The 27,301-nt window shown below is 32.6% G+C and overlaps 2 protein-coding genes across 4 annotated transcripts; one reads left to right on the forward strand and one right to left on the reverse strand.

Moving 5' to 3' along the window:
• Nucleotides 1–1,575: 1,575 nt before the first annotated feature.
• Nucleotides 1,576–2,343, forward strand: LOC129892706 (uncharacterized mitochondrial protein AtMg00810-like). The gene has a single exon (XM_055968283.1). The coding sequence runs from the start codon at nt 1,576–1,578 to the stop codon at nt 2,341–2,343; it is 768 nt and encodes a 255-aa protein (XP_055824258.1).
• A 1,869-nt stretch (nt 2,344–4,212) lies between these two features.
• On the reverse strand, nt 4,213–9,027 carry LOC129892152 (SNF1-related protein kinase regulatory subunit beta-2-like). 3 transcript variants are annotated; one of them, XM_055967702.1, is made up of 5 exons: nt 8,740–9,027; nt 8,341–8,522; nt 6,610–6,794; nt 6,365–6,527; nt 4,213–4,894 (listed from the first exon to the last, which is right to left on the reverse strand). In XM_055967702.1, the coding sequence occupies exons 1-5, from the start codon at nt 8,741–8,743 to the stop codon at nt 4,559–4,561; spliced, it is 870 nt and encodes a 289-aa protein (XP_055823677.1). In that variant the 5' UTR covers nt 8,744–9,027; the 3' UTR covers nt 4,213–4,558. The 3 variants fall into 3 exon arrangements, with proteins under 3 accessions (XP_055823677.1, XP_055823678.1, XP_055823679.1); XM_055967703.1 differs by lacking the exon at nt 8,740–9,027 and adding an exon at nt 8,702–8,719; XM_055967704.1 differs by lacking the exons at nt 8,341–8,522; nt 8,740–9,027 and adding an exon at nt 6,864–7,755.
• Nucleotides 9,028–27,301: the final 18,274 nt, after the last annotated feature.

Raw genomic sequence — 27,301 nt, forward strand, 5'->3', positions numbered from 1 at the left:
TTTTTCAAGGATGACCTGGTTATTCTTGCTTAAACAAAAATCAGATGTTTGTGTATCACTTTCAATATTTCTGAAGTATGTTCAGACTCAGTTTGGGAAAGCTGTCAAAGCAATAAGAACTGATAATGGTACAGAATTTGTTAATTCAGTTTGTGCTAATCTGTTTAAAGAACTAGGTGTCATACATCAAAAATCTTGTCCCTACACTCCTCAGCAAAATGGTGTTGCTGAAAGGAAACATAGACATTTACTTGAAGTCACAAGAGCACTAAGATTTCAAGGTAAAATTCCTATTAAGTTCTGGGGTCACTGTGTCCTAGCTGCCTCCTATCTTATTAACAGACTTCCTAGTAGTGTGCTTGGGTTTAAATCTCCTTATGAAAAACTATATGGTGTAAAACCTGGTCTTTCCCACTTGAGGACATTTGCCTGCTTGGTTTTTGCAAAAAATCTCACTGAGCATGATAAACTCCTGCCCAGATCAAGGTCTGCTGTCCACATGGGCTACTCTGAAGTGCAGAAAGGCTATATATTATTTGATTTGCTTAACAGGTCTTTCTTTGTGAGTAGAGATGTTCTCTTTAGGGAAGATATCTTCCCATTTGCCACAGATGACAGGTCTACACATCAGAGGTTGTTTGTAGATACTCTTTATGATTCAGTTATCCCTACATTGGATCTTGTACTCTCACCAATTCCTTACCAGGCTGTTGTCTCACCAATTCCTGCTCAGCCTTCTATACATGCAGATGTTGAGCAAGCTGAAGTGCAGCTACATATTGCTTCAATTGTTCTTGAGGAGCCTCCTACAGTAGTTTCTCAGCTTCCTAAAAAGTCAACAAGATCTAAACAATCCCCTGCCTTGTTGAAGGACTTTGTCTCTTTCAACACACTTCAAGATGTCCCTTATCCTATATCTAACTATGTCTCCTATTCTCATCTATCCCCTTCTTATTAATGTTACATTGCAGCTACATCCACTGTGGCAGAACCTGCCAGCTATGCTGAAGCAATCAAGATCCTAGGTGGATTGAGGCCATGCAAGCAGAGATCCAAGCCCTGGAGAGCAATCATACCTGGGAGATTACTCCACTCACTGCAGGCAAGAAAGCTATTGGATGCAGGTGGGTTTTCAAAGTCAAATATAAATCCACAGGTGAGATAGACAGATTTAAGGCCAGGCTAGTTGCAAAGGGGTATAGCCAGCAGGAAGGAATTGATTACACAGAGACTTTCTCTCCAGTGGTTAAGATGGTGACAGTGAGGACTGTTTTATCTATTGCAGCAGCCAACTAATGGCACATTCATCAGATGGATGTCTTTAATGCTTTCCTACATGGAGACTTAACAGATGAAATCTACATGCAACTTCCTCAGGATTTTGTCAGTCAAGGGGAGAATGTGTGCAGACTGACAAAGTCTTTGTATGGTCTCAAGCAAGCCCCAAGACAGTGGAATCAAAAACTCACTGAAGCCCTCCTAAGACTGAAGTTTACATAGAGTCAATATGACTACTCTTTGGTCATCAACAAATCATCAGAAGGAGTTGCTATAGTACTGGTGTATGTAGATGACATGCTGATCACTGGCAGCATCTTGAAGCTAATAGAAGAAACTAAGAAAGCCTTACAAAAGGCCTTCAAGATGAAAGACTTAGGGGAGCTTAAATACTTCCTTGGAATTGAGTTTACAAGGTCCACAGAAGGAATACTTATGCATCAGAGAAAGTATACACTTGAACTCATAGCAGAAGTGGGAATGTCAGCAGCTAAACCAGCAAGCACCCCAATGGATGCAAATATCAAATTGACATCCAAACAATATGATGAACATGTGAACAAGAATCAAGAGGAATCAGATGATCCCCTAACAGATCAATCAACATATCAAAGGCTTATAGGTAAGCTACTGTATCTCAACATGACAAGGCAAGACATATCCTTCAGTACTCAGACACTGAGTCAATTCTTAAATCAACCAAAAAAATCTCATATGGATGCTGCACTAAGAATAGTCAGGTATCTAAAGAGACAACCTGTACACGGCATACTGCTCTCAAGTCACTCAAACAACCAGGTTAGTGCATATTGTGATGCAGATTGGGCTGCTTTCCCTCTAACCAGGAAGTCAGTCACCGGCTACATGATAAAAATTGGAGAGTCACTGATATCATGGAAGGCCAAGAAGCAATCCACAGTGTCAAGAAGCTCAGCTGAATCTGAATATAGAAGCATGGCCTCAACTGTGTCAGAGTTGGTCTGGCTACTGGGTTTGTTAAAAGAAGTAGGAGCAGAAGTTGAAATGCCAGTACAGGTGTATAGTGATAGTAAAGCTGCGATTTAGATTGCTGCCAATCCAGTGTATCATGAGAGAACCAAGCATATAGAAATAAATTGTCACTTTATTAGAGAAAGGCTGCAACAAGGCTTAATTCAAGTACACTATCTCCCAACTCAACAGCAGCCAGCAGACATACTAACCAAAGGTTTGCCTAAAGCTCAGCATGAATATCTCTTATCCAAGCTAGGGGTGTTGAACATATTTACACCACCTAGCTTGAAGGGGAGTGTTATAAGTGAAGGAGTATGAGCTAGGGGCATTTCTGTCTTTGCTATTATCTGTTAAAACCAATTAGTTAGTTAATTGGGTGAGTTGGTTGTAACTGATTAGTTGTTAAGATTCTGTTGTGAGTATTGTGTATTAATAAATATACACTGATGTGTAATGAGGTACATCACACAATACACAATGAAAAAGATATTTTCATCTCTCTCTTTTCTCCACATTTCTCTTCTTCGTCTTCGTCTGATTTCTCTCTTCTTTCCTTGTTTCTTCTGAGCTAAAATCTGCTTTAACAAAGCAGTCTAAGCTAAGATTAAGCTTAGAATGAGTTTGTTCAATATGAACCCGTGAAAAAAATTACAATATATATATATATATATATATATATATATATATATATATGTGTGTGTGTGTGTTTTGTCTTCTGAAAAATACAAGTATAGATAAAATATTGACTCCACTTGACCAAAAGAAAGCCTATGGTCTACTGGCAAAGTGGTTCATTTTTGTAAGATGGTCCGTCCTGGGTTTGAAATCAGACAACAACACAATACATTATTTTACTCTTTTTCTTGTGTGCTTGGCCTCATTATTTTGATTAAACCATTTATTTTAATTTTTTATTTAATAAATAAATTATTAATTAAATAATAATTACTATATATTAATTAATATAATTTAGTTTAGTTGCTTTTTTTTTAAAATCTCCTTCATTTGTTCAACCAACTTGGTAAATTTTTTAGGTTCGTCACAAGTTGTAATAGAATCATGAGTAGCTAAACTTACAGTTTTTAGTGTTGTGGTATCAACATGAAGGTTGATGTTTGATAATCGTACTTTATATAGATTTTTCAATAATGAGTTATTTACTTTTTCTTCAACTTCATTATTTAATTCTTTTGGCCAATTATCGAATACTATCTGTGGGGCGTAAATTGAATTAAAAAATAATAATTTGCGTGCATATTAAGAAAAAGTAGAGTTTGGTTGTGAACCTTATAGGAAAAGGGGAATGATTCCTAACATGGATAGGAATATACATGTTATCCTTGTTCAGTTGTTACAAATGACATATCACATGCACTTTACTATCGACCAACGACCATAGAAATATAAGTATTAGGAATAGTCGAATAGCCTTAAGAGTTGTTGGCAAAATGCTTAATAAAGTATAATCAACCTACAACTAGTAACTCAGGAAAACACTTAAGCCTATGATTTGATAAGTCAACCGGATTGTTATATTACCATGACCCTGGATCTCTCTCATCTAAAAACAAAGTCTTTTGACTTCTTGTTAAATTTCATATTAATTCTAGTAAAGTAGTACAACAAGACGAAATTTCCAAAGTTGTTTGTTACTCGCTGAATAGTTAAAGTGAAAATTCAAAGTAGACAATCAATTCGACAAATTCTTGTGGATCGATAAAACACTTAACCTCATATATTACTTGTTCGACTGTGTATACTTGCGTATGAGTTTACCACAACCATAAGCATAGAAGAAGAAACTGAGTTCTCCAAGGGATAACAAATAATTTGAACATGTCAAACCTATAGCTGCAAACGTTTCACATCCTGCAGACTTGCAAAAGAGATGTTCACTGGATCTTTAGCCATATATTGATCAGTAAACTTTACCACTGAACAGTAGAACAAAGCTTCATGTCTCTTTCTATTAATTCCAATACACATGTACACAGGTAAAATCTAACCTTTTTTTATCAGTCTTGCACAGGCATAGTTGCCATACAGATATTCAGAAGCATCACATTAGTAAATATCACATGAAGATACAAAAAAATCTAGATTTCATCATCATTTTCGGTAGGATTAAGATTCTTACTATTGGAATGAGTGTCAAAAAACAAAAAAACACTTCCATCATGTGGTAGAGACCTTTGTTACCTTTTCTTACATAGATCATCTTTCGTATTCAAAACGATTCCATTGGCAGATTTCTTGACTTCCAACTCCAGAAAATTTTGGAAGCTTTTCACTTTTTTAAGTTTTTCAAGGACTTATAAAGTACTGCTGTCACATATTTGGTGCGAAATCTCTGTGTTGAACTTAGTACCACCATTGATTGACTGCTACGGGTTTTCTGTATGTAAAGATGGTTCAATACTGCTGGTAATGGCTTCTGAAATGTCTCCATACTACCAGCAGATGAAGACGGTTGGTCCAGGGGTGTCTGTTGTAACAGAGGAGGCAAATCAGGTAGTTTTTCGTTAAAATCTTCTGAACTGAAAGGCACACTGCTGTAGCTTGATTCAGGGGAAGGAGGTGCTTCTGACATATTGGTGTTATTTAGGACCTCTGGAATAATATCCTGCATAGCATATTAGTTAAAAGTAGAATCATTATGTTGTGTATAGGAAAAGAAAATGTCATGACAGTGCAATAGCCAGAGATAATTAACATGCTCCGTGTTGACTATTGTCCTTGATGGTTCATCATAGGAAGCAAGAAGTAGAACCTTCAGCACAATAAGAAATTCCCTTATTAGAATTTCGAAAAATTAGTACGTGTGTTATTCAAATTATCAAAAGTCTCATGTGGAGTAGGAAGTCAAATCTAATTAAGAACTGACTGCATGAGGTGACAGTGTTCAACAAGAGTACCTTATGCTGAATTTCTCCGGATTTAATAACGTTAGAAGTAACAGTGTACAGAGAGGTCACCTAGATTTGCTTGCCAACATTAGCGACAGTGACCAAATTGTCTTGCATTTTACAAAGGAAGCACTACGAATTAACTAAATCTGAAAGAATTCCAGTCTTCGAGCATTGCAACTGTACGGTTGTGCAATGCCATTTCCAATGTGGCGTGCCTGGTTTAAATTGAGCTCTAACAGCACTACATCTTAGTAACTAAGGATACAGAAACAAGCTTAGGCCTGTGAAAATGGAAATCCTCATTATTATTTGTCGAAGTTTAAAAGCTTACAAGAGTTTACAAAATACAGAGAAGGAAAAGAAAAGAAAATAACAGACAATGCCATAGAGCCACTGCTAATGCTTTTACCTGGCCTCCGCAATCAAATTCTCTTTCAGAAGATTAATTAGGCAATTGTATTCATTGCACATTTTTTGAAATCCAAAACTCTCAATAACAGATCTACAGTTGAATCCTATTCAATTTTAAGTAGTATATATTCCAGATGATACCATCTCATTAGCATGCTATGACCAAAAGTTACAGTATAACAGATTAAGCACATTAGAGTTTTCATTTTTGCCTCTTCATATTGCTTTTGTTTCTTTACCTTCTTTGGCAATAAGCAAAAGGAACAAACGATGCCAGTATTCTGTTAATCTATTTTTCTGGTCTACATGTGAGTGATATACTTGTGGGATCACACTGGCTATGTTGTTGTACATGTAAGTAATATAACGACCATTCATACATTAGATGGTGAAATTTTTTATGTCCGTTGAAAAGCTTGAAAGGCACAAGGCTGAAAGAACAAAATTTATTAGCCCTCAAAACAGGTAATAAATAGCTGCATCAGATAATGACAAGATCTGGATTCAGGAAGCAGCACTGTAACCTTATCTTCAGCTACTTGTTTTAACTTCAGACCTTATCCCAGTATCTCAATCTTGTCACTTCTTGACAGGACTATTTATCCCTTAAATATTTTAGCATATAAGAATTTATGCTTTCACAACTAACGTCTCACCAGTCATATTGACACATGAAAATGTGTGATCATTTTACTGTGGTATATATCGGCAAGGAGATCAAATGAATCACACTGAGTGTTGAGTTAAAATCAGAATGGTTCACAAAATGTTACCTGCAAGTCCAAGACATTGAACACATTTCCCGTATCATCACGTTCACATGGAAAATCTGGAGCATATCTCCATTGTCCATCTACAATGAACCGGTAATGATACACGCCTGATGGCAACACCTTCATGACAGTGAAGTCCTTGTCTGTTCTTTGTAGGTAATCTCTATTATAAAAAGTGAAATCACTTCTTTAACAAGCTTACGAGACAGAATACAACAAAAGAAAGAAGAATCAATCAGGCATACTTTGTCTTCCAGCCATCCCATGATCCCTCAATAGCAACTTCATGTCCTCCATGACTCCATGTGATCATTGTTGGTATCCCATTTTCACAAGGCATATCCCCATACTCCATTGTCTTTTGCACTATGTTACCACTTTGATTTTGCATTAATATTTCATCTGGCCTTTGTAAGGGGAAAACTGGAACCTGCAGAATAGAGTTTCGACAAAGATGAATAGTTGGAATCTAAGTGAACATAGAGGAAAGTTTCAATACCTGAATTCTACTAAATATTCCACTGAGGAATTGAAACCAGTGAGCTGTAAAAAAATAAAGAAGGCATATATTTATGCTTCGCATTTATTGTGTCAGTTGGTCCCCTCCATATTATGTAACTAACAAATGGCCAAATGATTTTCTTGTGTGTCCATTAACGTACCAGACACAACACATTAACCCCACAAAATTTGTACAACAGGCAAGAATCTTATACTACTGCCACTTAAATCTCCCAACTCCAAAAGTAATTTCCTCCACTTCAGGCAAATACCACCTACCAAATATATTCTTCACAACACAATCCTAGTTCAAGAAGAGCTTTTAACAATTTAGCATTTCCTTCTTAAATATACTGCCAAAAAATAAATTAAAATTTCTACAGTACTTATAGAAGACTTGATTTTCTTGAAACAGATATACATACATATAACATACCTTCACCCCAAATAAAAGAATACCAATGACTTACCATAACACTAGGTTCAACAGGTAAAGCTACGACACCTGAATCTAACTCAATCCAAAAGCTAGCTCATAAGGAGATTGTCCAAATCCATATAAGCAAACCACCAGTTCATTTCCCAACTAATGTGGTACTCTAACCACTCTAACACCACCTCCAGGCTACGCCCAACTGAAGCATGGACCAGAAGCTCAAATGGATATGGACTAGACCCGCTTACCATATAAAGATATGACGACAACAACAACATACCCAATGAAATCCCACAAGTGAGGTCCGGAGAGGGTAGAATGTTCGCAAACCTTACCACTACCTCACCTCGTAAAGGTAGAGAGGCTGTTTTCGAATGACCCTCCACTCAAGTTCAACAAATCTAGGTACAAAAAAGGAGGAAGTGAAGATAATATAGAGCCCGTTTGGATGGACTTAAAAAAAATAACTTTTATGTATGAATTGTTTTTAGAACTTTGAAGCGCTGAAAGTTATTTTATAAATAAGCAGTTGAATGTTTGGATAAAAGTGCTTAAATGAGAAAAATGATGTGAATTTCAGGGTTAAAAGAATAAAAAGGGTAGTTTGGAAATTTAGTTAAAACATAAGGGTTATATAAAAGTAATTTTTATGGTCGAAGAAAATGACTTTAAGCCCTTAGGAAAAAAAAAGTTAGAATCCTAACTTTTCATTTTTGACTGACTTTAAAAACTTTATGACTTAAAGTTAGCATTAGGCAAACACGTCCAAAAGCTAAAAAGGGGTTTTAAGTTAGTTTTATCCAAACGGGCTCATAACAAGTAACAAGGAAACGGTGCAAAGTCTAGGATGAATTAATATATGACACTTGAGGGGGGTTTGCCCAAATCAATATAGGCATACCACCGGTTCATTCCACGATCAATGTGTAACTCTAACCCACTCTAACAAAATAAACAACAAAAAAAAAATGTATCTTGATAATGCCAATCTAACTGACATAAAAATACACTGTAGCACTTGTAGTTTTGAGCCTCTTACCTGTGGAGTAAAAATCAAAGGAGAGTGATGATAAGCTTTAGGGTTATGAGGAGGAGACTGAGCCATGGAATCTGGGAACAGGCCATACTCCATAGATTCCTCCTCTTCATGTTCTTGATTCTTGATTCCAGATCTCTCTGCAGTTTCTTCTTCTTTCTTCTTCCCACTCACATTCCCCATTACTGCATAATACAAAAAACCCACTTCATATCTCAAACAAAATCATCTAAATTCCTTGTCTAAACCTCAAAAAACACATAAAAATTAAAACTTTCCTAGTAGTATATATGCACAGAGACTTAAAAAAAAAAAAAAAGGAAAGCCAAGCCATGCCAGTTAAAGAAAAAAGAAAGTGATAAACCTAGAAATACAGAGAGACTGAAAGATTTGGTAACTTACCCATAATAATTTTGCCTCTCTCTATATATATATATATAGAACTTGAGAGCAACCCCAGAAAGCAAATCAAGAACTTTAACTCAAAGGGCAGGTAACATGATTTCTGCAGCTTTGTGTAATTGATTGATGGAAAGCTATTTTTGTCATCTCTTTCTCTCTCTCTCTATTTCTACTTCAACTGCTACTCTTCTATGAATAAAGAAAAGAAAAGGCAACTGAAATAATGGGGAAAAAAGTGTTTTTATTCTCCAATGAGTTTGGAAGATACTTTGGCAGACTAATGATGCTTTGTTTAAATAAAGGAATGTTCCATTATTTTGGAAAAAAGTTTCATCAGTTTTTTTCTTTATATTACAGTAAGTAATAAGTACTTCATGCACCTACCAACACATCTTGCAAACTGCACATTATATACCTTATGTTAAATTACTTTTTTCTCCTTCAAACTTTGAGTCACTCTAAAATAACCTTTTGAGGTGGAAAACATTTGGATGGAGGCGGAATCAGAAATTTAGCGAAAAGTATGTAAATTTTCTTCATAGTTATTCTAAGGGAGTGTAAAATTATATATATATATATATATATATATATATATAATTAATGTTTAGCCTTTATAAATCATGTAATTTTATGGAGAAGGATGTTCACCGGACCATCCTTCACCTAAGGTGGCTCTGCTCTGCATCTAGCTAGCTAGTCTTTAATTACTAGTTTTAGTTTAACTATTGAGATTGATTTTTTATATAAATGTACTTTTAACTCCATGATTAGCGATTTATGTTAGTTCCTAAGCATGCATAGAGTAATATTATAGTACTAAATCGACGTTATGCGCTTTTATTAGTCACTATGCATTATTCTTTTTTCGAGTTGAAGTATTTAGCGGAATGAATGAGATTTTTTCACCTCTAATTTAAGATTTTAAGTTCTAGTTTAGTTTCTTAACCACTAGTTTACTTCGCAATTACTAATTTAAGGACCTGATTCTCAAATCAAAGGAGAAAAGCAAAAATAAAACTTCATGATCACCCCTCACTACTAAAAAAAGTTACTATTTTTCCATTGATATTTCCCATAAATGTTGAGTGCTATTTTATAAATATTTTTATTGAATTGGTGAGAAAAGAAAAAAAAACAGTAATAGTGTTTTCATATGAAAAAATTAGAAAGTTTCACAATATTTCAGTGAAAATCTATTTCAAACCATGCATATTTTCAGTGAACTGATTCAATGAGAAATAAGTGAAAAAAAATCATATTTTGACAATACAAATTTCTTATTAATTAATTTGCGGTGAGAAAACATCTATCTCTAATATTGTCTATATTTAAACAGTTTTAATAAGGGGTGTTCATGATTCGATTAGGATCAAAATCAAATCAATTTAATCGGTTTTTAAATTCCAAAAATCAAACCAAATCAAATCAAAAAAAAAATTATCGATTTGGTTCGGTTATTTGGTTTTTTGGGTTTGAAAATGATAAGTTTGTTGAGGGCAATATGCATCTCGATAAACACAAACACCTACTACATGAACAATCCATAGGAATGCTACTGTGGATTCAATTAAACAATACTAGAGTTATTATTATACAAACAAAGTGATTTAGTTGAGAAATACTAAAGACATTATACACCGAATATCAAAAGATCAAATCTTTATAACAAAATAATAATCTCAAGCTCAATAATTGAGGAACTATCTGGGGAAGGGGCACAACAAAATTATATACCAAATTTAAGCGTTGGGTTTGAGAAAATGACAAAGCTAAAGACTTAAGTTAATTAAAATTTAACAAAGTATTTATATTTATTTATGAATAATATATAATAATTTATATATATAATTTTTTGGTTCGATTTGGTTATTTTTGCGGTTATATTTAATAAAATCAAAACCAATCCAAAATAGTATTGATTTTCAAAACTTAAAATCAAACTTAACCAAACTAAACCAAATATTTATTTTTGATTCAAATTGTGATTCGATTTGATTCTTTAACCATAATCATGAACAAGCCCTAGTTCTAATAGGCTTGTAGCTTCGATCGAGATATTTATTTAAAATTAATAGTGGTACTCATAATACAACGTTGTTGTCAAAAGGTTTCAAGAATCTTTTCTTGTACTATTTTTTGTAATTTCTAAAATTCAAGACAAGAAAATGTTTAGCTAACTAGCAAGTCACGGCTGGTGCACACAATTATATATAGTAACCCTGGATCCTCTATTATTTATGTGTAGTTTTTTTTTTATTACTTACAGCAGTTAAAAAGTTTCACTCAGTTTAATTATATCCATGCATGACTTACTAGGTAATAGAGGATCTTGTGCAATTTATGACCTATGGAATCCTTTAAATCTCATTAATTAAAATCAACAAGCAGTATTTGATATGAGTTTAGATGAACCTAAAAAAAATTATTTAGATTCCGTATTTATACTGAAAAATCATTAATTATGTACAAGTAAATATCTAATTGCAAACTGACCAATAACTAAAACGAACTTTGGGTTCAATGACAACTTCAACTTTTGATTATTCGTTTTTGTGTGACAATTTGTCTGTTGATGTTAATTTACCCCTACATAAATAATTAAGAATAACAATTAAATATTCAAAGTTTAAAGGCACGTGAATTATAATGATCAAATAGAATATTCTTGATGCTAAATAACTTGCTAATGAACGCAATAAAAAATAATAGTAAAAGATAACAACAAATTAGTAAGTAATTAATGAGTAGAAGATACCAAGTAATTAATCTTACCATTTATGACTTAATGCCACGTCCAGTGTTACCTGTTGGGTTTAAATGAAGTGTGAATGGAAAAGAATAAGAAAGAAGAATTGAGAAATGTGGGGGAACCAAATAAAGGGAAAATGAAAAGTCATTTCTCCCTCATTGGTGAAAGAAAGAAAATGTTTTATCCTTATATAAGAAAACACTTCTTTTAACTCACAAAGGGTTGAGTAGAGATTGTCCCCTCACGCCGTCGTCGCCGCTCGGCTCGGCTTCGACTTCGGCTTTGGCAAGACTGTTATGTCTCAAGTCCAAGAACTATAAGTCATTATTTATGATCTCCTGACAGAAGGTATGATCAAATTCAATAGTTTTATTGTTAAAATTGTTGAATGTGTTATTGAATTTAAATTATCCATTGTAGATATGATCATAAACAAAGCATTTGTAGCATAAGCAAAAGGAGATGACTCTTGAAGACTTGATTGTTCGTCTTAGGATCAAGGAAGACAATAAGGCTGCCGAGAAGAAGGCTAGAGGAAACTCAATAATTATGGGAGAAAATATTATTGAGGATGGTCCAAATAAATCAAAAAAGAGGAAGAAACCTTCTGGACCGAAGAATTATCCTAGTAAAAAGAAGTTTAAAGGAGACTGCCATAACTATGGAAAAACTGGACATAAGGCTGTAGAATTTCGTGCTCCCAAGAAGGAAAAGAAGAAAGGTCAAGCCAACATGGTTGATACAAATGGGGGTATTGAAAACTTGTGTGCATTATTGACCGAATGCCAACCTAGTAGGAAATCCTAAAGAATGGTGGTTTGATCCAGGAGCCACGTCACATGTTTGTGCGGTCCAAAAAGCTTTCGCTACTTATTCCCCTGCTGCTCCTGATGAGACTATCGATATGGAAAATTCTACAACAGCTAAGGTTTAAGGATATGGTAAAGTATTCCTAAAAATGACCTCTGGCAAGGTGGTGATGCTGAACAAAGTTTGTCATATTCTAGAAATGAGAAAATAACTTGGTTTCAACCGGTCTTCTAATCAAAAATGGATTCAAGTGCGTTCTGGTTTCAGACAAAGTAGTAGTTAGTAAGAATGAAATGTATTTAGGAAAAGGCTACCTCACTAAGGGCATTTTCAAACTGAATGTAATGGTTGTTGATAATAATAAAGTTCAAGCTTCTTCTTACTTACTTGAGTCAAATAATTTATGGTATTCACACTTAGGACATGTCAATTATAAAACCTTGCGAAAACTGATCAACTTAAATGTATTGCCTAACTTTGAGTGCAATAAATCAAAATGTCAACTGTGTGGTGAATCTACGTATGCTAAGCATCCTTATAAATCTATTGAAAGAAATTCGAGTACATTAGAATTGGTTCACACAGACATTTATGATATGAAGTCAACACCAATTCGTGGTGGAAAAAATATTTTATAATTTTTATTGACGATTGCACTAGATACTGTTATGTCTATTTGTTGAATACTAAGGATGAAGAAATAACAGCATTTAGACAATACAAAACTGAAGTTGAGAATCAGTTGGATAAAAAGATAAAAATGATAAGAAGTGATAGAGGTGGAGAGTATGAATCTCCTTTTGCAGAAATATGTTTGGAAAATGGAATCATCTATTAAACTACTACCCCTAATCACCTCAATCTAACGGAATTGCAGAAAGCAAAAATCGAACTTTAAAGAAAATGATGAATGCTTTACTTATAAGTTCTGGTTTACCATAGAACTTATGAAAAAATCCATCCTTACAGCAAATCGAATATTCAATAGAGTTCTCCACATCAAAACACAGTCTATTCCATATGAGAAATAGAAAGGAAGAAAATAAAATTTGAAATATTTCATAGTGTGGGGGTGTCTAGCCAAAGTCCAAGTTTCTAAACCTAAAAGGGTAACAATAGGATCTAAGACTGTGGACTGTATTTTCATTGGATATGCTACAAACAGTAAAGCATATCGATTTTTGATTCACAAGTCCAAACATCCGGATATTCATGATAATATGGTAATAGAATCAGATAACGTTGAGTTCCTTAAACATATCTATCCATATAAAATTAGACTTGAATTATCTAGTGAAAGGTCTAAACGACCTCGAGAAGAACCAAAGGAGAATGTACCTAATAATGAGAATCCAAGATGTAGTAAACGTCAAAGGACATCTACTTTATTTGGATTTGATTTTGTAACATTTCTTCTTGAACAAGAGTCTCAAACATTCAAAAAAACTATGTCCGTTTCGGACTCATCCTTTTAGAAAGAGGCTGTCAATAGTGAGATTGATTCAATCTTGAGTAACCATACTTAGGAATTGGTTGATCTTCCTCCAGGAAACAAACCTTTGGGTTTAAAATAGATTTTCAAAAGAAAAATGAAAGCTGATGGAACTATTGACAAGTACAAGGCAAGACTTGTCGTTAAAGGATTTAGACAGAAAGAAGGCCTTTATTATTTTATACATACTCACCTGTAACTAGGATTACATCCATTTGGATGTTAATTGCACTAGCTGCGGTATATGATTTTGAAATCCATCAAATAGATATAAAAATAGCTTTCTTAAATGAAGAATTGGAGGAAGAAATTTACATGGAACAATCCGAGGGTTTTGTGGTTCCTGGTAAAGAAAAAAAAGTGTGAAAACTTATTAATTCATTATATGGACTAAAACAAGCACCCAAACAATGACATACGAAATTTGACCAAACTATATTGACAAATGGATTTAAGATTAATGAGTGTGATAAATGTGTTTACATTAAAGACACTCCAAACAAAGTTGTCATTGTTTGTTTATATGTGGGTGATATGCTAATAATGAGTAACGACATTGCAAACATAAATGCTAATAAGCGTATGTTTTCTAGTAAATTTGATATGAAAGATATAGGAGTTGCCGATTTGATATTGAAAATTAAGATTCAAAAACACTCCTCAAGGTCTAGCATTGTCTCAAACTCATTATATCCAAAAGGTACTTGAAAAATACAAATACTTAAACTTCAAAAGTGCAAAAACACCAATTAATGTAAATCTTGATCTTGTTAAGAATAAAGGTGAAAGTCAGGCTCAATTGGATTATGCAAGAATGTTGGAAAGTTTGATATACATTATGAACTGTACACGGACAGACATAGCTTGTGCTATAAGTAAATTGAGTCGATACACAAGTAATCCCAACCAAAATCATTGGATGACAATGAAACGAGTTTTGGGGTATTTAGAACACACTCAAAATTTTGCTTTGCATTATAATAAGTATACAACAGTTGTTGAAGGATATTGCGATGCAAATTGGATTATTAGGTCAACTGAAACTAAGTCCACAAGTGGATACGTTTTCACCATTGGTGGAGGAGCGATATCTTGAAAATCATCCAAACAAACATATATAGCTCGCTCTACAATGAAGTCTGAGTTCATAGCCTTAGACAAGGCTGGTTAAGAAGTAGAATGGCTCTGGAATTTCCTAGAATATATTCCATTTTGGCCCAAACCAATGGTTCATATATGCATACATTGTGATAGTCAAGCTGCAATAGGAAGAGTTGAGAGTGTTATGTATAACGATAAGTCTCGTCACATACAATGAAGACATAATACCATTAGAAAACTACACTCTAGTGAAATTATCACAATTGACTATGTAAAGTCAAAGAATAATGTGTCGGATCCACTTACAAATTAAAAGGTCTAACTAGAGAGGGAGTTGAGAGATAATCAAAGGGAATGAGACTATGGCTGAGGACAAATCATCATGGCGGTAACTCTACCTAGAAGACTGGAGATCCCAAGATATATGTTCAAGGAGATCAAATAAATTCATTGACGATGGTTCAACATTGTCAAAATAATTTTTTATGATCCATTCTCATAATGCGACAATGTTCAGTAACAAGGATAAGGCATCAGGACCTTTTAATGATATCTAAGTTTGATACAGGGCATATAAAATGGTGTTTCTATGGGATAACATATTTAAATATCACCTATGTAAGCTGCTTCTAGGGAAATTCGGTAAGGCCAGTTTTCTACGTACTTATGAATCAGGAAGTGTTCATGGCTGAAACGAACAAAATAATGAGAACCAAAAATAATTAAATGGTTAATTGTATGACTTATATTGTCTAGGTATACACCAAAGCTCGACGGTTCAAAGATATCAAATCTACCGATTGACCAAGCATATCCGATATATGTTCACTATGTAAAGTTCAAAGGAAAACCTACTTATCCAGATGCAATTAATCCTTACTTACAAATCACACAGTTTTTCATGCATATGTTTTTAACAATAGTCATTCCCCATTTATGTGGGAAATTATTGGGTTTAAGTGAAGTGTGAATGAGAAAGAAGAATTGAGAAATGTGGGGGAACCAAATGAAGTAAAAATGAAATGTCATTTCTCTCTCATTGGTAGAAGAAAGAAAATGGTTTGTCTTTATATAAGGAAACACTTCCTTTAACTCTTAAAGGATTAAGGAGAGGGTGCCCCGTCGCGCCGTTGTCATCGTCGCTCGCTTGGGGCTTTGGCAAATGATGTGATTGACTGATAATTTTTTAGGTAAAATTTATTTATTAATCTCATTACGTGATTTCCTTTTTCTGAATATTAATTCAAAATTATTGATTATTATTATTAATTAATTCGATGATTAATTTGAATTAATTAAATTCACGAAATTAACTAAAGAACCGAATTAACTAAACGGGATTATTTAAATTTCGCGAATATGTTTCAGAAAGGGCCTGTTCCTTTCGAAAAGATATTTTTTTCCAAAAGACACTATGCATATTCTGAACAGATGAGACTGTTCTGAACAGGCATATTCAAATCCTCTGTTGGCTATAAATAGAGAGGCCTTCTCTTAGTTTTGAACATCGAATTTCTTCTCTTCTGCATATATTTTCTTACAAACAAAGTTGTGTCTTTGTGTGATTACGTTGATGCTTTCTGAATTCGTTGAAATTAAAGAAGTTTGAGGCACCGCTACTTCTTTAATGTTCTATCTATTTTATTATGGGAGGAAATAATCTATAACATCGGGTACAGTGAAGAAATTAAATTGATTAACAATATACAATGAATTTTGTAGACTCAAATACTGTTTTTACTTTACATCTATATTGTTTTTGGTTTACTAACTTTAGTAACAAGCTTATCATTATCATTGTTGAATTGAATACGATTAAACTTAGAATGCCATATGCTATTTTCTAATTCGTCCAACTTTCAAGTCTCTATTTTGAACCATACAATTGATGGAAAAAACACATATAAAGATTGATCTGCAAGTCTTTTTTTTTTAAGGGAACAAACCCTACACGAGGCTCCCACCTCTCGTGCGCGGCTAGGGGTTGAGCCGCTCACCCCCAAGCTGTATTATACATAAAAACAGAAAAATACACGGAGGGGGATATAAACCTAACCTCCAATGTTCATAAACGACCATCTTACTAAGGGCAACCAACTCATCCCCGATACAAGCACATGAAAAGAAAACCTAGAAACTATGCACCTAAAGGAAATGACTCCTCTCGATACAAAGAAACTAGGAAAACATAAATAAGGGAGACTCTCCCTTTACATAAAATAAAGAAAAAATCTAAATAAAACTGGGGATGAATCCTCATAAATGCTATATATACAACAAAATTAGCGTAGACGAGGAACATCAAATAACATGGCTAAGATATAACATGGAAAATCACAAACACTGCAATTGGGTGCTCAATCCAAGGATGCAACACAAAATAGTAGATCATGGAGACTTTTTAATCCGTTTGGTCTTCCTCCGTCTGAAGCTGGGCAGGCCGACTCTATCTAGCATGTAATAACCTCGAGTACCACGAGGTAGCTGCTGGAGGGTGGTGTAGTGGTCTGGAGTGGTAAGAGTGTGACTGTGCTTGGAGAGAGCATCCGCAGTGAAGTTTGCCTCCCTGTATACATGCCTGCAAGAAAAGCGAACAAATAATTTGGAAATACCAACAAGGTCCTGAGTTACCTGGTGAAGGACAGGAGTGCTTACCTTATACCTATATAATCTATGGCAAGATAGCCAATCCCAAATAGCCAAAAATAGCTGTGTGATACTAACTAGCTATGCCACCATGAATTATAAACATCACAAGTCTCCATATGAAACGCTAGGGATCAGTCTATGTATTGACTATGGAGTACCATAGATTAGAGCTCTATCATTATTATTTTTTCGATTTAATCCTTCGGAATACAAATTCATTAATTCGATTAATTTAAAACTACGTCTAATGAAAAATGTTATTGTATCATATTGCCTCCCCTCAAGAAAGATTAAGAACTTGTTTGACGATGAAATGTTTTCACTTATTTTTAAGATTTTATTTGAAATTAATGTGATAAAAATTTCAAATATGACTTCAATTTATACTTAAATTTCATAAAACACTAAGAACCTTGTTTTTATTATATTTTCTTTTGCAAATTTTACCCTAATTTTTTATATTTCATATTCTTTTAAGGTAAAGTATATTCAGACAATCAAATATTATTTGCAAAAACTATAATCAAATATAACTCCAACTTCAAAAGTTTCAAACAAAGTGAAAAAATATTTGTAATAATATGTAGTTGCTTGTATATGGAAACTAATGTATGTCATTATGTGTCTATCTATTTTGAGATATTATTATTTAGAGTAGATTTAATTGTATGTTTCAGGTAAATTAGTTAAGTTGGACGATTTAGCTAGTTTTTAGAAATTGAGGGTATAGAAATCATATTTTAAAAAAGTATGTATATTCAAATTCTAAAATTCTTTACAAAAAGTATAAGCACAAGTACTCCAATTTCAACTTTAAAATTCCAAACAAAGTAAAAAAATATTATGTTTTCGTAACCAAACGCTCACTAAAAAGCTCCAAATCCCTTTATTCATGCGATTTGCACTCAATTTTGTCTAGCCTAGCTATATATCATGTGTATAGAATTGAAAAAAACCAAACATTACTAAAAAAATATTATTTTTTTATTGAATTTTTTTATTAAAAAAGGTTTAGTGGCCATTTTTATAGTTTTGGTTAAATTAATGAGAAAGAAAAAATAGTAGGAGTAGTGTTTTTACATGAAAAAAAAAGGAAATTTCCTGTTATTTTAGTGAGAATCTATTTTCCACAATGAATTTTCTCAGTGAGCTGGTTCAGTGGAAAATGGTGGGTGAAAATTATCCATTGATTCGCGGTAGGAAAAACCTTTGTTTTAGTAGTGAAAGAAAAACTGTAATTAGAGGCATACTTTTTTTTGTTTAATGTTTTCGAAATAGAGATGAGCCCGTGAATGTTGAGATTGGGAAGATATAGTTAAGATCTTTTAACCTTCCAAGTAAGTTAATATAAATTTGCATTAATCACTGAAATGTGATTCAAATAAGTTAAAATAAAAGGAAGCGAAAATAGACGATCTACTTATTGTCAAGCTTATCACAAAAAAAGACATATAGTACCGTCATGTGTTTTTCTTTTAGGGCTATGATTGAAGACTATAAGTATTTGTTGGAAGTCAATAAAACCAACATCAATTATTTGGAGGGAGTTAACCTAACGTATAGATTTTCTGACGAATGAAGGCCAAAAAAACAAAAAAATTTGATAATATAGTAGAATACACTTAAGAAAATGAAGTTTCTTGTCCCGGAAAATTTGAGTCATGTGGCCTTTGGAAGACTTTAAGATCATTATTTAGACAAAATTTCAGGTTAAAAAAAATAAATCAAAGTTTCAAAACTTAAAATATGGAAATCAAACGACATTATAATAAAGTTTTTTTGATGCAAAATGAGTTGAAACATGTATGCAAACAATAATGACCTGTTAATACCGTTGGATGTTTAAACAATTTACTATACAGCTCAAATAAATGAAAAAGAAGGGGTTAGTGGGGCAATAATTTGTGATTATTAAACTATAGTATAGTAAAATATTTCACCCATTCATTGTGGCTTTTTTACTAAGTTAATTGAAAATATTGTTACTTTGAACTTGCATTACTAATTAAGGGTCACTTTCAACTTGTACCACGCTTGGCCAATTAATATATGAAAGGTTATTTAAGTATCAATTGCACGAAGGAACCTAACACTCACTTTGAAACTATAAGGCAAACGTGGTATTTTTCATGATTACTTTTTTTCGTTTTTTGTCCAGTATTCAAAGTTCATATTAAATTCTTGATTAATTCAAATTGATGCCACGTAAAAAAAAATATTTTCTAACAATTTGTTTTCATATTCAGAGCATAAAAAAAACCTATCCATCCAACCTGATTGATGGTATCTTTCATAATAAAGCAATTTATGGAAATAAAATAGGGGCATCTCTTTAGTTCCTTTTTCTCTTCCAATCATAGCATAACAAGAAGCTCAAATCACAAAGCAATATCAGATGCTAGTTATAGAATATATAAGGTTACACATTCCATATGCACATTATTAATGGGGCCTAGCTAGTTGTGTGACCTAAGATAAAGCTGAAGTTTTTACAGTGAAAATGTTTTCTGTTTTAATCTCTCTAAGGGCACGTTAGGGATGTTAAATGGGTGAATTGAGTTGAATATAAACATATAAAATATGATAAGTCATATTGAATTTGGATGAGTACTTGTAGTGAGCTAAATATTATTGGTCATAGTGCAATTCGATTGACCCGCCCAAAAGGTTACTGGATAATAAAATGGATTGAGTCAAGATGAGTTAAATAACGGATCATAGTTCAATCTAATAGACCTGCCCAAAAACGTTACCTTAGCTGAGATGAGTTAAGTTAAGATAGGCTAAATAATGGATTATAGTCCAATCTGTTCAATTCTTATTGATTTCTAATTTATTTAGTTACTAAACAAAATATATTTTATTCATTTATTAGGGCTAGCTACATATAACATATTAAAAATATATATTTTGATAATGTTTTTATAGGACAATTTAGGCTACATATATAGCCTAATCAATCCATCTATATTGGGTAGGTGAAAATGGGGTCATTTGCACTTTTACCCCTACTTTATGTTGGTGTTAATTTATGTCACTCATAATGAATAATGTTTTTATTGGATATAAGCTTATATTTTCATATCATGATATTCCACAAGTTATGCTTGAAAATAACTTCAGTTTCTAAAAAATATATGCCCATTACACATAACTTTGATTGCTAGTAAAGACCAACGTATTTAAAAGGCAAAAATTTAAGACCAGTCCATTTGAAGGGGAAAATGTGAAATTTTATGATTAAAATGGGCGGTCATTAACTCGTCTAAATTAGGGGTGGTCATATTTTGATGATCTAATTTTTGTCACCCCTATTAAAAGCATCAATAGAAGGCGTATAACAGTGACGACGAAGCTAGAAATTTAATTAAAAGTTTATAAGATTTAATATGCATAGAAAAAGTAATTAGTGAACTGGGAAGTTAAAGGTGGCCTGATGTCTATTTTTGGCTGAGTCTAAGTTTGACTGGGAAGGTTTTTTAAAACTCTAAAAATATATCACATGGTCATTTTAGAAGGGGTTCGAACGTATTTGCAAGGTTTTAGCACTTGGAGCACACAAATTCTTTTGGTATTTACTTCTTTTCATATTTAGTAGACGTTTGTATGCATCATAACTTTTTATTCATTGTTGCTAATTTCTATGAACATGAGCGGCTAATTTTCTTGTTCTGGGGTTATTGTAGCTGCGTGATTGATGTTGTATGAACTTGGATCGACTTATTAAGATATTTATCGTCGTGCTATGGATTGTATGGTTATTTACTTTATCTTACTTAGTGTAATTGTTTTATTGCCTCGTGACAATAAAGCACATTTTCGAACCCTAGATTGAACTCTAGAGAGCGTATACATCTAAGACATGCAATAATGCTAAGTAGAACACAATCCCCGTCCTGCCTAGGGGCATGATTTGTGCAGTTTAGTATAAAAGTAAGAGCCTAATCACAATATTAATAACTTGGTAGATATTAAAGTCAGTTCAAATAAATACTCAATATGTGATTGCTAGCAAATCCATAACTCTAAAATTACATTTTCTATTGTGTTAAAATCCTAACGCCTCATCATTAGATATTGATAATTGCTAGAATATTTATCCATATGAAATATTGTGATTGTCATGACCTAGCTATATAGGCTTTGTGCCTTAAACATTGTACAAACATCGGACGGTGCTTTTAATTTGTGGCCACAACTTGCCATTCTCTTTAGGCCTTAAATGACATTTCTTTAATAAACTTTCTTCAACCCTTATACAAGTAGAATCAAATTTGATTTGTTTGGTTTTTTGTACAACTCGAAATAATTGAGCTTCATTTTTAATTTACCTTCTTTATTTGCAATTTATTTATTTATTTATTTATTTATTTTTAAAATGTCTAAACCAATGTATGTGACATCTAATTAGGGTTGGACTGTGCACGAGAGGTGGGAGCCTCGTGTAGGGTCTGTTCCCATAAAAAAAAAATTAGGGTTGGACATAATTTGAGCAACACCGAAATTCAAACCAAAATTTGATTTTTTTGGATTTTGTTTTAGATTATGAATCAGATTCTGGATTTAAACTTTTAACTTTTTGAATTTTTTTTAGATTAGGGACTTACATTTGAAAATTAAAAAAAAAAAAATTTGGTCATTTGAGTTGTGACACCAGGTCCTTAAGAAAGCATATAATTTGATGTTTAAATTATAGAGTTTATAAGAATCGAACATTATATTTTGATGATTAAATTATAGAATTTCTTTGACAATGGTTTCATTGTTTGAATAAACATTATATTTTGATGATTGTGTTGGGAATGAGAGAAATTATTAAATCCATTTGACATGAATATTTTATTAGGATATTTATTTTTGTGAGAAGAAGAAACTCAACGTATATAGACTAAAAATCAAAAATTCAAAATAATCAAACCGATTAATCTGATACTAAACTAAAGAAAACAATTCCAATCCAAACTTTATTGAGTTCGAATTTTGATTTCTTGAATCTAAAAATCAAAAATCCAAATTGAAATTTTCTTATTCAATCCGAACTGTCCGAATGCATGAGTATATAAATACTTGATTTTTGCTTAATATATACAGTAAAAGTCTTTCTTCTTCTTTTTTTCCTTTTTTTTTTAAAAAAAGGTTGGTAGTTAGATGTTTGCATCACCATATAGATGTGGGACGTGACAGTGAGAGGAGAATCTGTTTTATACCAGTGGACAATATGGAAATATGACATCAAAAGATGTCCTCCTTTTGAAATTTGAGTACTGATTGTATGTTCATTTTGGTTAATTGAAGACAAAATATTTCATATCTTGAGAATTCATCATAAATGCTAGGTAATAGGTATTAATTAATCATAACTTTTGCCCCTTCTTTTGAGCTCAGAATCATCAATGTGAGTAAACTTTGGTATTAAAATGTCGATTTAAATTTTCTTTTTCTTGTAGTGTCAAACTAAAACAAACTTTGGTGGGGCGACCTTGATATTAAAAATATATATATATAATCAATTTTAACTTATTTGAAATCAGGATATAATAAAAGTTAAAGGATTTAGTTGAAGATAAAAGGGTATATTAAAACTAAGAATATTTGGCACCATTGAGTTGTCGTTTGGAATCCTTTTATACCAAGGACAAAAGTATTCCAGTGAGAGATGATCATCCTCAATCATTGAGGGTCAGGCCCAACTTTAGTATTTAATTTTTTTTGGCCCCATTAATCAAGATTCTCGTTGCCTATAGAATTCAACTGCTGCAACCCAATTTATTTTTAATTATGAAAAAAAGGATCTCTTCCAACCCAAGAGTTATGTATTTACTATATATAATTATAGTTTAAAAGAATTGCATTACACAACTATGATTAAGGTTTTATTGTAAATCTTGCCTCTCTCTCAAATTCTCGCTCGCCTCTGTCCCCCTATCTATCTATCTCCATCTCTAGCTCACCGACTACACAATTTCATATATCAATCACTACTAAAAATAATCCAAAAAGCTACAGAACAAGAAGCGACTGACAGCATCGCAAATAAAATGCGACGTATAAAACGACGCTGTCCATCGTTTTTTAAAAAATTTAATAAGAGCGACGGACAGTGACACCTAGTCCATCGCTTAGTTTGGCAGTTTTTTCTGCTAAAATTAAATATTATTTTTATATAAATATTTTATATATTTTATTAAAAAATAATTATTTATAAATTAAATATTATGACACCGTCCGTCGCAAATATTTTTTTATAGTTTTTTTTAATGTAGCGACAGACAGGATCGCTAAGTCCATCGGTATTGGTAAAAATATTTGGTCAACATATTTAAAATAGTGACGGGCGTTGTCACTTTGTCCGTCGCATTGTGGTCAAAATGGCAGTCAGTTATTTTAAAAAAAGTGACAGACTTAGAGACGTTGTCCGTCACTTTTTGTTAAAATATGTACAACACAAAGCGTAATTTTTCCAGTTCTCCCTCTCTCTAAACTCTCTCTTCTCTCTGTCTTCTCTCTACAGTCCGCCGCTCCACCTCCACCGCAGTCCCCCCACCCCTGTCTCTGTCGTTCGTCAGTCACCCGCCGCCGCTACTGCTCTGCCATTGTCTTATGGTGCTTATTATTCGTTTTTAAGAGGTTAGGGCTTAAACCTAAAACTAAGTTTTAATTTTTCTTATTTGTCATCTGTTAGTTAGTTAATTAGTTGATTACATTTAGTTTGTTGTAGTTCATTTGTATATTGAATTGTAAAATTAGTGAATGTAGTTATAGTTTTGATTTTAGGGCTTACGTTAGATTTGAGTTGTTGAATTAGATTGTAAATTTTTTAGTAATTTGTGATGTTAGTTAGTTAATTAGTTGATTACATTTAGTTTGTTGTAGTGCATTTGTATATTGGATTGTGAAATTAGTGAATGTAGTTATAGTTTTGATTTTAGGGCTTAAGTTAGATTTGGGTTGTTGAATTAGATTGTAATTTTTTTAGTAATTTGTGATGTTAGTTAGTTAATTAGTTGATTACATTTAGTTTGTTGTAGTTCATTTGTATATTGAATTGTGAAATTAGTGAATGTAGTTATAGTTTTTGATTGTAGGGCTTAAGTTAGATTTGGGTTGTTGAATTAGATTGTAAATTTTTTAGTAATTTGTGATGTTAGTTAGTTAATTAGTTTATGCCATTTAGTTTGTTGTAGTTTATTTGTATATTGGATTGTAACTTAGGAAGTTTTGAAGTTTGAAACTTAGAGAAAACTATTGGAACTTAATTAGAGGCTTGTGTTTTAGGACTTTAGAACTTATAATTAGAATAATTTAGATACTTTAATTTTAGGATACTTAAATTTAGAAGTTGAACTTAATTAGAACTTTGAAGTTGAATTTTTTGTTAACTTTAGAAATCTTGTTGAGGTTAAACTTTCTTTTGAACTAATTAAGCTAATGTTGAACTTTAGAATAACTTAGATACTTGAATATAGGAAATTTTGAAGTTTGAAACTTAGAAAAATATTGGAAATTGGATACTTGAATTATATATAGGACTTTAATTTAGAACTTATAATTAGAATAACTTAGATACTAATTAGAACTTTTTTAGATTTGTATAAATTTTGAACTCTTTAAACTTTATAGCTAATTTGAATAACTTAGATACTTGAATTTTAGGATATTTTAATTTAGAACTTCAACCTGAATGTCATGAGGTTTGAAACTTAATTTTTTACTTGAATTAATTATAACTTGAATTAATTAGAATATAAACTTAATTATAAGTTGAATTAATTAGAAATTGAAATTAATTATAACTTGAATTAATTAGAACATAAAATTAATGATAACTTGAATTAATTAGAATATGAACTTAATTATAACTTGAATTAATTAGAACTTGAACTTAATTATAACTTGAATTAATTCGGACTTGAACTTAATTAGAATTTGAACTTAATTATAACTTGAATTAATTATTATATTAATTAATTATAACTTGAATTAATTATAACTTGAATTAATTACAATTTGAATTAAGTAGAGCTTGAACTTAATTATTATATGAATTAATTAATTATAACTTCAATTAATGACAGTTGTAGTCTCGATGAATTGTAGTCTTTATGAACTAATTAAGCTTGAATATATATAATTTTGTAGATGGATCATCGTTTGTGGATGTATAACATGCATTATGAAGTTGGCGGTGGTTTGAAACCTGAATTTATTGATGGTGTAAGAAGTTTTATCGATCATGCAATGACACTTGATGTTTTTAAGCGAAATGGATTGGTTAGGTGTCCTTGTCGTGAATGTAGGTGCTTGAAATTTTTTAATCCAGATATAGTTATGATTCATTTGTATGGTAATGGATTTAAGTCTAGATATTTTGTATGAGTTGATCATGGAGAAATAGATGAATTAAATAATATATTTTATAATCTGCTGCCCGTGGATGAATATAATATGATTGCACCACATGGTCAAATTAGGGTTGAACATGATAGAGTTCAACATTATACATTTCAATATGATAGAGTTCATGAAATGATTAATGATGTGTTCGGGGTTAAAGGTGGGATGGAACCCAAACAATATTTTTATGAAACTTCCAATGAAGAAGCAAGACGCTTCTATCAACATTTAGAAGAGGTTAGTCGTCCACTATGTGAAGAGAGTCTGCATTCTGCTTTGTCAGTTGTAGTTAGATTAATGAATATTAAATCAGATTGGAGTGTTCCTCGTGCGGCTATGAACTCAATGGTTGATCTTTTGGGCGAACTAGTAAATCCTGAGTTTAACATACCTAAGAACTTCTATCAGGCAAAGAGATTGGTTTCCAAGTTAGGATTGTCGTATGATAGAATTCATTGTTGTGTTAATGGCTCCATGTTGTTCTACAAGACTGATTGTGAATTAGAAAATTGTAAGTTTTGTGGACAAGCTCGTTATAAGAGGACTCTTGGTGGAAAGGTGGTCCCAATTAAGGCGATGCATTATTTACCTCTTATTCCCAGATTAAAGAGGTTGTATGCATCTATGAGATTTGTCCACATATGAGATGGTACCGTGAATATAGAAGGCCGCCGGGTGTCTTATCACATCCATCTGATGGAGAAGCATGGACACATTTTGATAACATGTATCCTGATTTTGCTAGTGAACCAAGAAATGTACGATTGGGATTGTGTGAAGATGGCTTCACATCATTCTCTAATGCTGCCTCACCTTATTCTTGCTGGCCTGTATTTCTTACCCCGTACAACCTTCCTTCTGAAATGTGCATAACAAGTCCGTACATCTTTCTAAGTTGTGTTATTCCAGGTCCTCGCAATCCTAAAAGTTTGATTGATGTCTATCTACAACCATTGATAAATGAGCTTAAACAATTGTGGTTTGAAAGAGTAGTGACTTACGATAAATCAACTAAGCAGAATTTTGTTATGCATGCTGTTTTAATGTTGACTATTAATGATTTTTCTGCATACGGAATGTTGTCTAGTTGGATGACTACTGGAAAGCTTGCTTGTCCTCATTGCATGGAACATAGTAAGGCATTCACCTTAAAGCATGGCAGAAAAAATTTATGGTTTGATTTTCATCGTCAGTTCTTGCCAATGAACCATGAGTTTAGAAAGATGAAACATGCATTAAAAAAAATAGGATTGAAAATGACCCTCCACCTCCATCACAGATAGGACATCAAATTTGGGAGAGAGTTTCTCAATTGCCTAAAGTTACAGAAACTCCATAATCTAGACTTCTTGAATATAGTGTTGAAC

This window comes from Solanum dulcamara, chromosome 6, assembly GCF_947179165.1.
Source record: "Solanum dulcamara chromosome 6, daSolDulc1.2, whole genome shotgun sequence".
In the NCBI taxonomy this organism is placed as follows: domain Eukaryota; kingdom Viridiplantae; phylum Streptophyta; class Magnoliopsida; order Solanales; family Solanaceae; genus Solanum; species Solanum dulcamara.